This window comes from Vollenhovia emeryi, unplaced genomic scaffold (assembly GCF_000949405.1).
Source record: "Vollenhovia emeryi isolate VEMERY1.0 unplaced genomic scaffold, V.emery_V1.0 DF939177.1, whole genome shotgun sequence".
Lineage (NCBI taxonomy): Eukaryota > Metazoa > Arthropoda > Insecta > Hymenoptera > Formicidae > Vollenhovia > Vollenhovia emeryi.
Genome location: NW_011967189.1, coordinates 787,485 through 804,446, shown reverse-complemented (window position 1 = coordinate 804,446; position 16,962 = coordinate 787,485). Strand labels below are relative to the sequence as shown.

At 42.3% G+C, this 16,962-nt stretch overlaps 1 protein-coding gene across 4 annotated transcripts in view; it reads right to left on the bottom strand.

Annotated features, from left to right (window-relative positions):
• Window positions 1-16,962, bottom strand: part of LOC105563364 (calmodulin-binding transcription activator 2) — a 50,300-nt gene that overhangs the window by 14,019 nt on the left and 19,319 nt on the right. For 3 of the 4 annotated variants that reach the window (XM_012014903.1, XM_012014902.1, XM_012014901.1), the window contains exon 4: window positions 9,180-9,271. In XM_012014903.1, coding sequence (XP_011870293.1) covers window positions 9,180-9,271 — 92 coding nt within the window. Of the gene's footprint in view, window positions 1-9,179; window positions 9,272-11,667; window positions 13,596-16,962 lie in introns of those variants that run through there. The other variant, XM_012014904.1, reaches the window with a different exon arrangement.

Genomic DNA, 16,962 nt, shown 5'->3' with positions numbered 1-16,962 from the left:
CGTTACATTATGTAAATGTAATCGAAAATTATCTCGATCAACTCTTGCAATTAAGAACAACTATTTATCGCTGGAAATTTCGCTCACCTAATTTATTTCGAGAATTAGATTGAATGACAAAGATTGTCAAAATATCGTTTCGTTGCGGACTAATAACTATTTCTTTACCGCAGATTATGCTTTCGACGCTCGCGTGGCGTTTTATATCGCCAATTCGAAAGTGATTTATCCATTATCCTATTCTTCTGAATCAAAAATGCAAGTTGTTAGTTTGAGTAATTTGTATGACAGAAAGTCTTGGAAACCGATAACGCAAAAGTTAATAATATTTCGTGTGTTCGCGGTATTTCACATCGCGTACGGGAGTGCCGGAAATTTCGCGCGATCGATGATTTTCGCGAGGTAGTGTTGTGTAAGTGCCACAAGGAAATCTGAGAGGAGGAGGAGGCTTTGGAGGCATCGGGCAACGGCGGAGCAATCGTAAGGTGAGTGTTTAACATTTTTACATTATTTGCTATACTTGTGCAAAATAAAGCATCTGTTCTCTGTTTTCGTTTTATTTATTCAAACGAATCGAACGAGGATTTGAATAAGTGTTAGAGACAAAACCATGCGTATGAAATTTTGTGAGTTTATATTTAAAAGGAAGACTTTTTCAGCATTCTATATAATTATTTTAATAAATGCCTATTTTTTTAAATGTAAAATATAAAGTATATTTGATACAATAATTTCAATTTTACATGATTAGTCTATAATCATATGCATATTTGTATTGTTACAGTTGAACATATATACCTAGTTGACGATGTACAACTGTGCTGTTGCGAGTCGTATCAGTGAGTGAAAAATTACTTTTTATTTTAAACCGACGTTGCGCATACAATTCTCTTTGCATGTATACAATTCTTAAAAATATACAATGCTGAACTGCAAACTGCGCGCGCGAAACGCGCGTTTTGTCATTTCTAGTAAACTATAAAAGTGAGGAAACAAAATACATATTACAAACAAAATTGTATCAATATTTTAAAATAATGTGCTACAACATTACTAAAGTAATATTGTAAAATAATGTCTCTGCAATATCTATGTACCATTACAGATGCAACGTTGCAATCTTGCGGCAATGTTTGTTGCAAGCTTTTGTGTTGTATGGGGAGTTCACGCGTATCGCGTACGCCAGTTAATCTCGTGTACCATATATATTAATCTCGTAAATCGAACGTCAATTAGTGTCTGCGTGGGGGATGCTACTCTGCATATTATAATACGCCATTTGCCGAAATTTCATATCAGCTATTAACCCTTTGAAACATACATTTTTCTATTGAATCATTTTCTTGCGAAACTTTCTATATAAGGGTTTCTGGGGTCGCTGATTACGAATCCGTTATGAGATTTTCATAATTCAAAATGACCGACTCAAAATGGCGGATGCAAAGTACGTGAATTTTTTAAGTTCTTACGTTTTCCAGCATTTTCATTTGATTACGGATTCAAGATGGGGGATTTAAAACATAAAAGAATAACATCATTCAACTGCAATTCAACTATGCTAAGAAACATTATTTAGATATTATTAGGACCCATGGAATCTAAATTCCAGTTGAAGATTCTTATAGTGTCGTTTCATTAATTTATAAAAACTGCAAAATGGTTTATATCACGGGTGTTACATTATTATTTTAGCTTGCGCGACGTTTACTCAACGTCACTTGTTATTAGAATTTAGAAGACTGGGAGTTTTGTAATATAATTAATTATATTAGCATATCGCTTATGCTAATATTAATTATATTAGCATAGTTATATTAGTTTTAACATTAGCATATCACATATTTTTCCGAGATTTATCGCATGATGTTGTTCGAGGAGCACATGGCTCATTATTATTAAATTCTGAGATCCTTTATAAATTCCTAGCGCCTGTATATTGTTCTGTGCATTGCGTTTCGCGGTGATTGCGATCGTGAAATAGGTCAAGCAACGCATAGAATATTTTAGCTTACAATGTTTTCCCACATATGCATACGTGACAAAAGAAGCTCGTAAAATATAAACGTGATCATCGATTGCGACGGCAAAAATTTGCTTTCAAACGAAAATACGTTTCTATAAAAATTGTCGTTAAAAAACATACAAATTTTAATCACACGTGCAAATATCCGATATTATTTTAACAGATTTGCAAATGTATTATAAAATATGAATGTTTCAAGATTTCATTACAATTTTGCGAAAAATTGTGCTCTTATTTAACAAATCATTTTAATTCGCAAGTTTCCGGGTTTATTTCTCCTTCATTAGTCTTCTTTGCATTTCCCCTGTATGAAACCATTGTCTACCATCTTCTGTATAAGTTAACCCATAATAGGGTTTTCGTGATTTACAACGAATATTGTTAGTTTTCACGTGCAGTTTTTCATGGCACACGCATTCGGACGTAAAAATCACGCAAGGCCAGCACGCAAAAGTTATAGATCTAGGAATACGATGAAAGAGAGTGGCTATAGATTTCTTCCTTCGACTGAACGGGTACATAAACGAGACACTCTCTGTCTCACGTGCTACCGGAAGAGATGTGTTCTACCTGATTTACGAATGCAAAAGGAGCGATAAATCGACTCTCCTTTCGACGCCGAGGACGAAGACACTTCATCTTTTCTCCATCCGTAACTCACACGTGCGAGTATCGGAATTCTGCCGATAAATCGTATGTAGCTCCCAGCGGGGAAAGTCTTAAATAAAATCGAGCTTCTTCGATGAAGAAAAAATGTTCCGATTCCAATAGTGAGTCTCATGTCGATAAAAAGTAGTGCGGTAAATTTCGATTACTTTAAAACTATCGTTTGTGTCTCAAATAATTCAGGTAGTTTAGATGAAGATAAGTAAAAATAAAGCTTTTGCTCTGAGAACCATTGACAAGTATAAAAACGACCTTCGCGTCTTTATTCAAAATTATTCGTCAAAATTATCCATTTATATTTTTCTCAATGTTTGAAAGCAAATAGTTTTTTATCTTGAAGACTCTTTGAAATACTATGATTTGTGACTCTCCAGATTCGCTTGTTTACACATGTTCGCAGCCTCACGTAGAGAGACATTAGTAATCGTACAATTGCAACAAATTAATTGCTATCCGCAATCATTATCGTCATTGTCTCACGGTATCGGCAATTGGGAGAACACCAATGAAATATCGATGCTGGCTACGTCGTTGAATCGACTGCGGCCGCATTGTGTTGCCGCGACTATTCAGTGTTCCACAAAAGACTTAGGAAATTGGTTAATTTTTCTGAGATGACAGGGAGGAAGCCATTCCGAGATGTCGATGCGGAACGTGTCCGTATACAATTTCTGAGATGCATTCCGGATACGAGACACGCCGTGCCTCTATTCTCAATGAAGCGATTTCGTGAATCGAGGGCAATGCAATTTTCGACGACGTACGTATGCGCATGTATGTCTATGTTATTACGGTTCTTGCGAACTTTCCGGATCAGCGAATCTTTTCCAAGTCACGACGATTTTATTTATTCGATTTCAAGGTTCTTCTCGCTACACAATCTTGATCGCGCGCATCGGTATTGAAATTTCACGATTTATCTCGTGTTATTAAGATATAAAAAAATGTCAAGGACATGTTACGTTGCCGTAAATTTTAATTGTTTGAAGATCGATAAATTCATACATAATTGCACGTTTAATGTATTTGTTTTATACTTAAAATATTTGATTCATGAATAATGGTAACGTGCAAGATTAAACATTTCTATAACGATATGAATGTTAAAGTTATCTTGAAGTTAATCTTGACTTCAGTAATAAAACCGCGAGGCTATAATTAACAAACGGCACGATGTATTCGATAATGGGTTTCCTCGGAAACCCGTCTTTCAATTAAAAAGTGCACGGCAAGCGGTCTAAAGCGGTGCTTAATTATAACGACCGCCGTCGCGAATCCGAGCGATTTAACGACCGCATTTCTATTCTCGCACAGAATCGGAAATCAATAAACGAACGAAAATGTTGTTTTAAGAGCAATCTTCGTTTACAGACATACACCGTATAGAGATATCATTTTACGTCGATAAATCAAGTTTGATGCATCCAAAAAATGACAACACGGTAGAAAAAATAAAATAAAATTGAAGTGCAATTTAATTAACAAAAGGAAAGCTGAGTGTTTAACGCTCTCTTAACTTATATCCACCAACTTAATAAGAATTATACATTCATGAATTTATTATCTTCGTAGATATCTTCTAGGGGGAGGCTTAACAAAGCTTCGAAAATTTATGTGCGGCTACAATTAGCGCAGAAGTATTTGTAGCGTTAAATTAGAATAGTAAATTAGGTAAAGTAGGAGACTTCTTATCCAGGTATCCTCCTTTAACACTGCAGTAGGAGATTATTTAATAAATCAGTGCCATTAAGGCACATTACGAATGCTAAAAGTGCAAAATGTGCTCGCCTGTAGGTATGTGCTAAACTTATTACAGTAATACCCCTCCTACGTATGCAGTCGGCATTGCCCTGTTTCGGTACAAATGGGATTTCATCAGGCGAAGGTAATAAGAACGGAGAGCCACGTAAGAAATCTTGAAAATTATTAGCGTCAAATGGAAAAAAAAACTGAACAGAATATTCCATGCAGCGCGGAATTTCCTACGAGGGGAATAACCAAAAATACAATTTCTATTTATTGCAAAAACATACGTTTCCGTCGAAAGTTTGAGAGTCACGAAATACTTAAACTTCAAGTGGCCTTAAAATATTATTGATTGTGCAGATTTTACGTAGAAGATATCGCAATTAAAAATTTTATTACACGGAATTATTGTTATAGTACAATAGAATAGAGATGCACAGCCGGCATTCGTCTGTTGCGTTTAATGGCTGCGCCAGTCGAGATAAGCACGGCAAACAAATCGTAAAACGTGCGTGTAGAAGTAACCTTGAGTTACTTGCAGCCGGTGCTTCAATTCCCGCGATCTTTGTGCTCGCGTTGAAAGTGATTTCGAACGATTTCGAGCGAGTAGCGAACGCGCGTTACAATAAGCGCGCGACAAATGAAATAATAAATCACTGACATCGGCGACATCCTTGGAACGTTTCTGATTGCGGGCGGCTCACCGAGAAGCCTCGGCTCACGAGAAGGTGCAAGATCCACTTACGATCACGTATGCCGTCGGAACTCGCGTGAAAAATGGCAGCAGCGACGAGCGACGCGACGGAGAGAAGAAACTGGCGAGAGCGCGTTACAGAAGGAAGCCGCCCGAGAAAACAAGATCACGTTGAAGGAGGATTTCGCCTAGAAGCTACGGGATTTCGCCCGCGCGGCGGTATGCACAAGGGATTTATAAACTTTCCAGGACCGTGAAAATTTACTCCGTTACCTGTCCGCGAACTTCTTCCTCGCGGCTCGAGTCGGTAGCGCGCAAAATGAATCGACCGGGCTGAGTGGCTTCATAAATCCCGGGGTGCAGCGGAATAACGCTGCCGGGACGTTGACAAATGTAAATAAGATTGAACTCGCGCCGCGTCGGATTTAACGCGCGAATCTAGGCGAGTGGGGGAAAAAAATGAGAGCTTCCGATGTTGGATGAACGGATATATCTTTTCTTCTAGGAGTAACGTGCGACAACGTTACGCCCAACGCAGGTCTGCATCGTCGACGAGATGTTAAGTTACGTAAATAAAAGTGACAGAAGCATGAAGGAAATAAAAAGATTATTTATAAACCAAGGGGAATTCTTAAAAAAACAATCGACCAAACCGGCAAAATTGACGTTTATTTTAGTCACGACGTTTCGAGCCCTTTATCGGGCCCTTTTCAAGTACAATCTGGAAGCATGGACGAAAAATTATTTATAAATTAGACAGAAGTTGAATAGATAAAAAGATTTGAATTTTGCACACATCGAAGTCTTGTTTGCACGAAATTCAACAGAAGTTGGATAGAGAGAAAGAAAATGGTCTCTATATACGCGGAGGCTCTCTTTACACGAAACCGCGATTGGCGATAGAAATAAAAACGTTCAAACAACTCCGAAACTTGAAGAAGATAGATGCTATCGCTGAATGGTATCCGCGAAAAGAAAAAGAAATTTTATTATTTCTCTGGGAGTGTTAGTCTGTAAAATTGGCATGCTTTCACATAAACTATCTAATCGATGATTATAAATATAGCCGACCGGGGAAGAAGTTGTCAGTTCTATTTCCAGGGAGCGTATCAACATTGGTATAAATCACTTTGCGTGATTCCAGTTCTTGAACAAAGCTCAAATTTGTTGGCTCGCGCAATCGATAATGTTCAGGGGAATGTTTGGGGACCCCAAGGACTTGATAATACAGGTACCGGATAAGGCGAGCACCGTGACACAATACGTATTCGGCCCTTCTGCCTCCGCTGGCCTCATTAACGATGCACATGGTGCCACGTCCGTCGGCGCGTTTGAATATCATTTATTATATCTTCTCGATACCTAACACGGCGCCTTCACCATTATAAAATCGATGCTGCCAATCTGTCGAGTTGATCAAGTGTTGCAACGACGGGGGCTGAAGTCGAAATAAGGGCGAAATTGCTGCAGCGACGATACGAAATTTAATAGATTCGTCCGATAAGGAGCCAATTTTCGTCGCTTAGGAGGTAGACGACTGCAACGAAGGCAAAAATAGAATTGCGGAAGAAACAGCGGAGACCGATAGAGACGCGTGAGACAGCGCGCGACTGTAGATGAGGCGGGAGAGAGGATAAAGAGAGGCACCTCTCTCTTCGTCAGCCTGAGGACTCCTCGGGAATGCGGTGTCGACGACACTCTCCTCCCTCCAGGAACTTTTAATTTCCGGTACTTACCGGGGGGGGAGGGCCATTCGGAAAGATAACGAGCGTGTGGTGGGTCGGTAACGGGGGCAAAAGAGGGACGGCCGACTTATCGTTTACAATGATAGTCGTCGCGCACACAGGGATCGCAATTGAGTTTCGTTCGGCGATACTGAAAAGCTCAGCGCCGCCGGCTGCGAGCTCTCGCTGGCTCCAGCTATTGATCGCAGGCCGACCGACCTGGGTCAGAGTGTAGCGGTGTGGACTGCATCGGTGCAAGCCGGTCTACGTGTGCAGCGCACACGAGTGTGGGTACGTGCACCCTTGCCGACGCGCTGCACACACCGGCGTGGAGCCGCGCCGTTGCACACACCGACACCGCCAGGGTCGTGACCAGGAATTTCACCTCCTCAGGCGAAGCGCTGAAACAGCACGCCCCCACCGTGTCCTCGCCGATACTTTAGGCCGCCCGATAAAATTTTGGGAATCAATGCGACCGACTTGTATTTCGTTAGAGCAGTAAAGGTAGTAAAGCGTAAGAAAATAATTCAGAAATGAACAAATTATATATCAATCAAAAACGACTCTCTCTCTCTCTCTCCCCCTTTCAAATATTACTAATCGACGCTACCTTCGTAAAAATAGAAAAATACTTGGAACAAAATAATACTCTTTGAGAATACTTGATTATTTATATCCCATACACACACGTACACACGCTATAAAACACATACACGTTATAAAATTAAGTTGAACGAAGCTCTCCTCCCTTTACGTCATTTGCAACTGATCAAAATGATCAGTGCTTCGACGCTCTGCTTACAGAGTCGACTCTAAGTATATCAAAGGATCCATCATTAATATTGAGGTGCGTCATAAGTTAAGCACGGAATTTGCCGCCCCTAAAATTTTCACCAGGACCATTCGAGCAGCTTCGCCCTTAACGTCGACTCCGTACGTTGCACACAAGCGCGAAGGCTGCATTGGCCGCATCTATTCTCCTTAACCGCGCCGCGAACCAACATGAACGAGCGCGCGTTATTTACCTTCCCACTTTACTCCCGTAGTCTTGTGTAAATATATACATCCGCTCTGGCCTCGGTGAGGCCGCGATAAAATTTACGCCGGGGAAAAAAGGGAGGACGCGCGGAATGGTCCATCGGAATTCCGGTAATACCGGATCGGGTCCTCGAGCGCCAGAATTCGCGGCCGGGCACGCGACCGCCGCAAAGAGGGATGCGCTCCGAGAGCCAGAATGCGAGTGCATCCATACGTAAGACGCATTTGGTACTTGATACTTTGGCCCCGTTTCATTCCAAAATGCAGTTCGTCGTTAAATTCCAGGCATATTACACGGTCCGAATTACTATATGGCGATAGCCCAGATTAGCAGATAGTTTGCGTTAATATTTTAACATCCGATGTAAGAGTGAACGTTTCGGTACCAAACGGAAAAAATGTGTTCGCGATAAACAAATGATTTCTTTCGAAATAATGTAACGTAACTGAAATTAAGATAAATGATATGTAGTTTTTTTTTTAAACGATCTACACTGGCCAATGTTTTTATTTTAAAAAAAACGACGTTTCCCAGATTTGGACGCTTTTCAAGTAATCTATTCACACAATTGTTAATGATCTCATATCGTTCGTTTGGCCAATGTCGTTATGTTAGAAAGATTATTGGTTAAAAAATGATTGCACTCTTTGGTTGAAGAGTGTCAATTAAAGTTGTACTTTTACTTGTGTTTAACAATTAACAATGCAACTTCAATTGACTTTGCACTCTTCAGCCAAAGAGTGGAATCATTTTTTTTACTAATATCTTACTAACATAACGATATTGGCCAAACGAACGATATGAGGTCGTTAACAATTGTGTGAACAATGAACAGATTACTTGAAAAGGGTCCAAATCCGGGGCCGAAATGTCGTCTTTTCAAATAAAAACATTGGTGAGGGTAGGTCGTTTTAAAAAACTACACATCATTGGTTTTAAACTTACTGGCGATATCAAATCTATTTGTGAGTTAAATTAAAATGTGTATATTTAATATACGACATAAAATATGTTTTTAAATGATACATTCTCAACACTTTACTGTCTAAAAATACCCAATTAAAGTGTTATTTTACGGTTTCGGTTCGTATAATAAACATTTAGTTGTTTAGTTGATATCGATTTGTGCAGCATGCGAAATGCAATTGCGAAAGCGTGACATTAACACGGTGTCGTGCAATCGACAAATATGGCATCGACAGATCTTTGAATATTTAGGTTACACGTGTGTTTTCCATTGACCCATGAATTTAATATTCGCGTTTAACGAATAAGCGAACGGCTTACCTCGTTGGTGTTCCATCGGTGCCTCTGAGTTGGAAAGTGTTCAGCTCGCGGCAAGGTTTCCAGATTTTCGGGAAGCTTTATCGGGTCGCCATCTGCGTGATAAATTATCTCAATTAATGGCTGTTCTCGCTGGGAAACGTGGAATCGTAGAAAACATCAATTTCAGGAGCGATTTGTTCCGCGGCCCGTTACATCGTTCAACGAAAAACCTAAATTTATGTTGTCGACGTGCGTGTTGATCGATCGTGACAGTTTTACAGCGGATCGACAAGCGGATCGTTATTGTGTCATGAGCATTAGCGACTGCCCGCGCCCGCGCTCGCGACGTTGCAGGCGGCTTTAACATTACGTGGCATGTGTCATTAACTCTGTTTATACACAACCGATCGAAAAGCTGTATCGATCTAAGCCATGTATATTATGCACGCTCGCCATAAAATAGCACTTGTAATAGATTGCACCTTCCGCGAACGTGCCGTGAACTACCTACTCCCGTTAGAATGCAAAATAAAAATCGACGGTCTAAAGATTCTTTTACCGAGAACCTTAGCACGCTTTTGCACCGTTGTTCATTTTTTTTTTAGTAAGACCGAGAGGTACAATAAGAATTTCATAAAAGTTCAAATGGTATCGTAATTATTCGCTAATATTTCGAACGGTGTTAGTAGTTAACACAATTATTTCAGAAGTATTGAGAACAATGGATCTTTCAAGGACACTTAAACATTTTTAAGTAGCTGTGGGATACGTTAATAAAGGCTTAGTGAACTGTAGGAATGTATAAGGCGGTATTTAGTACAGATTTTATTTCTTTATGAAAAGAGAACTCGAAGGAAATTTACCAAAATGTAATTCACCTGTCCGTCATCCTAGAAATTTCGTGAGATTCGGCCGCGTACTCCGCTCTTAAATTCCGAGATCAGTATTTCTGTACATCGAGACATTAAACGGGCGGCTATTTGCTTGACAAAATGCTTCCGTTTCGCAGCGCTTGCGTTTCCTCTCGATATTATTGATATTACGCACGGGACATCTGTGCTCGCCCGTGTGATATATCGGCAATATCATGCGTCGCGCATCCTTGAAGTACCATTCTTTATAGTACAAATGCGAAATGCGGTACAAATCCCCACGCCATTGTAACCAAACACTTTCTATACTTTATGCAATCCATTATGTAAAATTGAATCGATACAACCAAAGTAGCCATAAAGTTGGAGATAACGAAATTCATCCGTTTGATACAACTTTTGTTACAGTTTCCCTGGAAGAAGAAACTTTCTTTCGCGGACGTACACGCGCGCTTACACGTGAAATATTCGCAAAAAAAAAATATGCCGTATTCTGGCAAAAAGTAACGGCAAAAAAACGCAGGCAAATGTGGCCTGCCATATTTTTCTGAGACACGTCACAAATTATATAAACCTAAATCACAATTACGACCTGGGAATTTCTATAATTGCGTAATTTGTGATACTCTTGTTATTTAATGCTTTAATGAGCTGCCAGAGTAAATTCATTGCTCAAGTGCATTTTTCTCATAAAAAGACTCGTTAAAATTACTCATAACTCAGCATATAAACGTGTCATGATACATTGCGTATATCTGTACATATAGCTTGTTTTTATGTAACCTTTCTCATAGATCTGACAAGGTAAAGTTGAAAATAAGTTTCATCTTTAGTGAAACATTTACGGGAAATGCCTAAAGTTAGCTAGGAATTATTTGAGGAAATCAAATATTTATTTAATGGCGCTTCGTTCGCCTACGGTCTATGTAATATTCATTGATTCGCGAAACTCTCCGAAACTAGGCGCCATTAACTAAACTTTCAATCATAAGTATGATACTTAAGTGCAGTCACCGCGATCTCTTAAATTTCATTATGGCGAATTTCGTAAAAGCGATCCTTGTCTGGAACTTTAACGTTGCAATGTTATTTAGTTAAAAATCATTATAAAAATAGTGTAAACAGTGTTGATCTAGTTAAAACTTGGTTTTCAGTTTATGTATTTCAAGTATTATACTTGAAAATGTAAAACAATCATAGGAATTGAAGTCATTTATAAACTTGACAGTTCACATAACGCAAATCTTAGAAGTCACACAATTTGCTGAAATGAAACAAGACTGTTCGAAGGCGCGCATTGTTGACAAATCTCACCTAATACTCGATTCTCGTGCGAAGAAAGAAGCGAGAAGGAGCAAGAAATTTCTCGTTCCTCTAAAAAAACCTATGGATTTTACCTTCTTTAGAAATCCATAGAATTTACCTCCTTCTGCATTATAAAATGAGAATCAATCAAGAACTTTTACACCCTCTCCAATTCGACTGATATCAAATGATGTGAGATAAACTCCAACCCTCGTGATAAAGCGAAGGTATCGGAAGACCATGGTACGTGCCGTGTGATCCAACGAGTGACATGTCGTGTCAAATATTGCGGGATTCTCTACACCGGGTGCATAAACAGCAGATAAACTCACTTGGAGCGAGGGGCGTCGGGTAGGTCGCGTGGTAGACGACACGCTGTGGGTTCGAATGATTGTAGCCCGCCATCTCGGTGATGCTGGCGCGTGTTCGCGCTGCCTGGATCTTACCGATCGTCTTGGCCGATCGTCATCGTCCTTGAACGTACGCGAGACCGGAACGTAGCTGGGCCCTGGCGGGCATCCCCGGACGGGCCCTTTTTCGCGACGGGTCCGCGTGCCCGGGGGACGATCGCGTATCTGATATGACTGCTGTTCGTCGATGTTCGCGCTGTTTCGATTGGGACGAGCTGAGGGGGCGGTCCTTTTTTCGTCAGGACAGCTTGCCGGCCGCGGGGTCCAGGACGCAGGGACGGCACTCGGATTGACGTTGTTCTCGACGTTGCGAAGTTTGCGCTCCCGGATGACGACGACTCCCTCTGGAACGGCAGGACATATCCCCCAAAGGAAGCGTGCACGCGAGCCGGATTATGTTATTCGAGACCGGATATCGATCGACGGTGTCACGAACGTGTCACTCCTCCGTCTCGGTACCCCAACTCTCCTAGATCTCTTCTCTGAATGGGAGACCTCGAGTCGTCAGGATTTGAGTTCGTCGCAGTTTTGTCGTATCGAAAGACACACGTGGAAGTGCACGCGGAAACGCGGACAGGATCAATCCTCCGCTCCCCTTTCGCACTCTCCCTGATTCTCCCGAGTCTTTCTCTCTCTTTCTCTCTTGTTCTCTCGCTCTTTCTCTCTCTCTCTCTCTTTCTCTCTCTTTCTCTCGCTTTCGCTCTCTCTCTTTCACGCTTTTTTTTTGTCAGATTCTTCCTCTAGTATAAAAAATTGGAGCTTCACTGTATCTCTACACGACGGAGCCGTCCTTCGTGAACGTTTTCTTCCTCCCGTCCCTCGTGTTGATTGCTGCTCGCGATTCCCGTCCTCTCTTCTCGTTCTCGCAAACGTTCCTCGACGTGGACGCGTTGCCAGTCACAAACCATACACTATTCTTCTCCTTCCGAGTTCTCTCTTCTTCCGGAATCCCAAATCTTCCTTTGCTCTCTCTGTCTCTCCCTCTCTCTCCCTCCCTCTCTCTCTCTCTCTCTTTCTCTCTCTCTCTCTCTCTCTGTCTCTTTCTTTCACTCTCTTTCTATCTTTTTGTTGTGCGCTCCGCAGCTCTTTTTAGTCTTCTTATATTCTAAGTTACAACACTGAACCCGTCCCTATCGGAGGGACAAAATAATGTAAGGGTCACACAGTACAGAGAGAACTTAAAATGCGATTATCCCGTCCTGTAGCAGTCGATGCGTGCTCTCTTTTACGATCTCGCCTTTCGCGATCCCTCTCTCCCTCTCTCGCGTTTATACTCTCGTCTCGTCCTCTTCACTTCCGCCGCGACGCGCACCAGTCCGACTGGGGAGTAACTTCAGAAAATAGATTTTTCTACGGTTCGACTCTCTTTTGCAACTTGTTTCTTCTTTACTGTGTATTGCTTATGTGTACACGCTCGTATGACACATTCTACTTTGGAAAAAAAAACCGGAGTTACCTCGTCGTACGCGCGTCCCGGCTCTTTCCTTCTCCTATTCTCCCCCGCTTTCTCTTTCACTCCCTTTCTCTCAATTTCTTTCTCTGTCCGGCCGCGTGCGCTTCTTTCACTTCGTGTCTTCCTTCCCTCCGTCCTTTCCCTTCTTTCTTTTTACAGGCGGTTGTCTTACAGGTGTAAGGTAAGATTTAAAGAGAGTCCTTAGGAGAAATGTGTTGTTGCGCTGTTTCGTGTTTACAGTTGTTAGTAGTGTTATTTACAAATATGTAATGTTTTTGTTTTTGTTAATAAAATAGTTCAAATTAGTCTTTTGGCCCCGCGTGTCTGCTCCCGAGCGGCGGGAGCCGCAGAGTGAGGCAGCCCTCGACTCTCGACCTCCGTCCCTCCGCTCGCTCCTCTCTTCCCTCTTCTTCATCCCCCTCCACACGTTGTCCCGGAGTCCTCCAGCCCCTACCAGCCCCACCGGCACCCACCACCATCCGGCGAGGGCGATCGTTCTCTCTCTCTCTCTCTCTCTCTCTCTATTCCTCCCTCTCGGTCAGGTCCGACTATCCGGCCCCAGCCACAGCCCTTACCCCTGCCCCCTACCCTGTCCCTGTCCACAGTGTCTGTCGAATCTCACCCTCGCCAACCCCCTCGGTCGCCACCTACCCTACCCCCCCTACGCCTTCTTGCACCGCCGCTCCCCTCATCCTCCATCTCGCTCTTTCTCCCGCGTACCTACGTCTACTTACCACTTTTACGCTTAGCAGTGTAAGTGCACCACCGTGCCAATTCCTATGCGAAACTACCAATGGTGCTGTTGCCTACCTACCTACCTAGCTATGTACCTACCCAGCTGGCTGGCTACCTACTTCCATAAAACTCGTTGGGGCTGTAAATTGAGGATTACCGAGGATGCAAATTAATGTCGTGGCGTAACACACACGGCGGGAAAATTGCGTTCGGGGATCACCCGTTTGTCGTTGCGGGAACCGAACGTCGTACGCTCTGCGCCGTCCGCGGCCCTCGCGAGATAATCGTCCGGCCCTCCACGGATTTGGTCCACGCTATTCCATATAATTCTCACCGTCGACAAATCGACGCTCGTACGTCTCACGCCCCCCTCTGTCGTTGAAGCCGATAAATTTGCGGCAGTTTCGCGGGAGAGATGGACGACAGTTGCGCGAAGTAATCGCAAATTTGCATGCGGGGCGTAACCTTGAACGCGATACGCCTAGATTTGGAAGAGGAAATGGCAAAGTAACGACTTACACGGCCCAAAGTGGAACGTGTTGAAAGATGGAATTATTCGCGCGATAAACAGGATCGATGAAGCAGCGAAATCTATCAATTTATTAATTTATTATAATAACTGGAGGGAATCTTATATGGTAAGTCGCCAGAAGAAATTAAAACTTGAGAAGATTACTTGACCATGTCTGGCAAATTTTTATGTTTAAACTCACAACGTTTCGACCATGGTTTGTGGTCCTTCTCAAGCCATAATTGTGTCAATATTCCGTACGGTAAAATTAAGATCTGTTCTTTTGATTTACCGTACGGAATATTGACACAATTATGGCTTGAGAAGGACCACAAACCATGGTCGAAACGTTGTGAGTTTAAACAGAAAAATTTGCCAAACATGGTCACGTAATCTTCTCAAGTTTTTATTAATTTAAATCTTCAATTTATCGAGGGAAAGTATGTTTCGTACATCTCGAGTAACATTAAGCCGTAGACTTAATTTGCACGAGTTTAAAGCTGCACAGAACAAAAAGATCAAATTGCACGGGCGAACGTTGAAACGTGTAATGTCAGCTATGGCTAAGTTACTTTACAGTGTAAACTTTACACAGTTCTATAGATAAGGTACATAACAAACCGTATGAAGAGCATCGTTAGCATGCAAGCTCGCGAAAATCGTAAGCTTACTTAATGTAGCAGCCTCTCGCAGTTGCGCGAATAATTCGTCAACGGAGATAAATTTTGCCCTCGCTACTGCGCTGACGACATTAAAGAAAACCGCGTGACTCTTTGAGATCGAGCAAATGGCGACGCACGCGCATTCAAGAGAGTCACAGGATTATTCATTATTCATATCGCGGCCGTAAATGCATGGAAGTGCACTAAAACGACCGATTCGGTATTTTATCGCGAAGTGTAACTTAAACCTATCGAACGACAATTGGAGAACAATTGGAGAACAAGTCGTAGAATAGCCAACGTCCTCTGTTCTCAATTTACCGATTCACTTTTTTTTTTAGCTGAGACCTTAACTCGCGACTCGGTTCAGCTGGAAACACACGAAGAAACTTAAGACTTAAGAATTTCAACCAATCAGAATTTTCAGTATTGCTTCAGTTTCAAAATGGCTGCTCACGTTCTCGGCAGTCATTGATCATTTCCCTTAAGTCTTAAGTTTTACCATAGTATAACTAGTAGGTCCACTCTCTGCCGGCCCCTTTGATCTTTGCGGTCCCGATCACGTGGTATTCCGCTATGCACCCGGGCAGGATTCAGCGACGTGTGTGCGTATACGTACCATAGCCTTATAGCGAATTCGATTGCCTGCACTAGTGCGCACTACTAATTATTATACTATAGTTTTACTGCTTCAGTTTTTTGTGTGCTCGGGCCAGAAGACTTGATATCGACATTTAGAAAAGTTGTAGAGCAACTGGAAATGACGACAAACGGATCGAACGTTTTTCCTGTTAATCATCGTGAAAACGTAAGGCCTGGAAAAAATTCAGGTCACTGATCGTGAGGTAGCGGAGGAGGTAAATCCGCGTAATTACGAAGATTCGTTAGCGAACATTGGAAACGTCATCGTAAGCAGCAGGAGCCACAACGGGCAATCGAAATTGGCCCCGGCACTTCCGCGCACGTCTCCTCAACCCTTCGCTCTAAGGGGGTGGGCAGGACGGCGACTAAACGATATTCCTCTCACAATCCACGAAACGCAGGCCAAGTCCTCCCCGACTTCGCACCTATACACATGAATCCGTGCACTCGCTCGTGCCACCGGGGGTCGTACGTTCCCAGCGCGACTGGTACCTAAGCGCGTATACGTACATACTTACATATATGTATACGTATATACACGTATGTGTGTGTGTGTGTGTGTGCGTGTATGTACAGCACACATCGGATTCTCGCAGAAGGTTCGTGTCGAATTTTAATGGAAGTGCTGCCACCTTCTAGTGACCTCTGGAGCCAGCCGTGCTGGAGGCATTCCTGCGAAGAGGCTCGCGGAAGAAAAAAGAAACATCCGGGGTGGGTGGCGGAGAGGGTGGAAATCACTCAGGCGTCGAGCTCCTATCGCCAATCTGATTAATGGATAGATTCATGAGCCTGGGTATTTATATGGATTTAAGCGCGCCTGTATGGCGGGCACGTAACTTTAGAGCCTCGCTAAATTGGCGAACGCGACCCGAGGGTATGTGTGCATGTGCACACGCGGATACCTCGATGCAACGTGCGAATAACAATGTATCTCCCTCATTTTTTTTTGCGCGCGATGCGTAATCGGTCGAAAGGCAAATTAAAGCCACTGAGGATACGAACAATATTGCATTTATTTTTGTTTAATGTGGGAAGTTTTTAATTTAAAAAGCGTTTAATTAAATCTACAATAAAATTTCGCCGTTGTATTCTGCGAAGAATAAGAGAGATAATTTAACGTCGCGTTAGAATAATTATGCGCAAAAGCTAGCGTACATTTTATGCTCGCTTAAGTCTCTCGCTGGTCTCGATATGTTGCCTATGCAAGAAAGTCG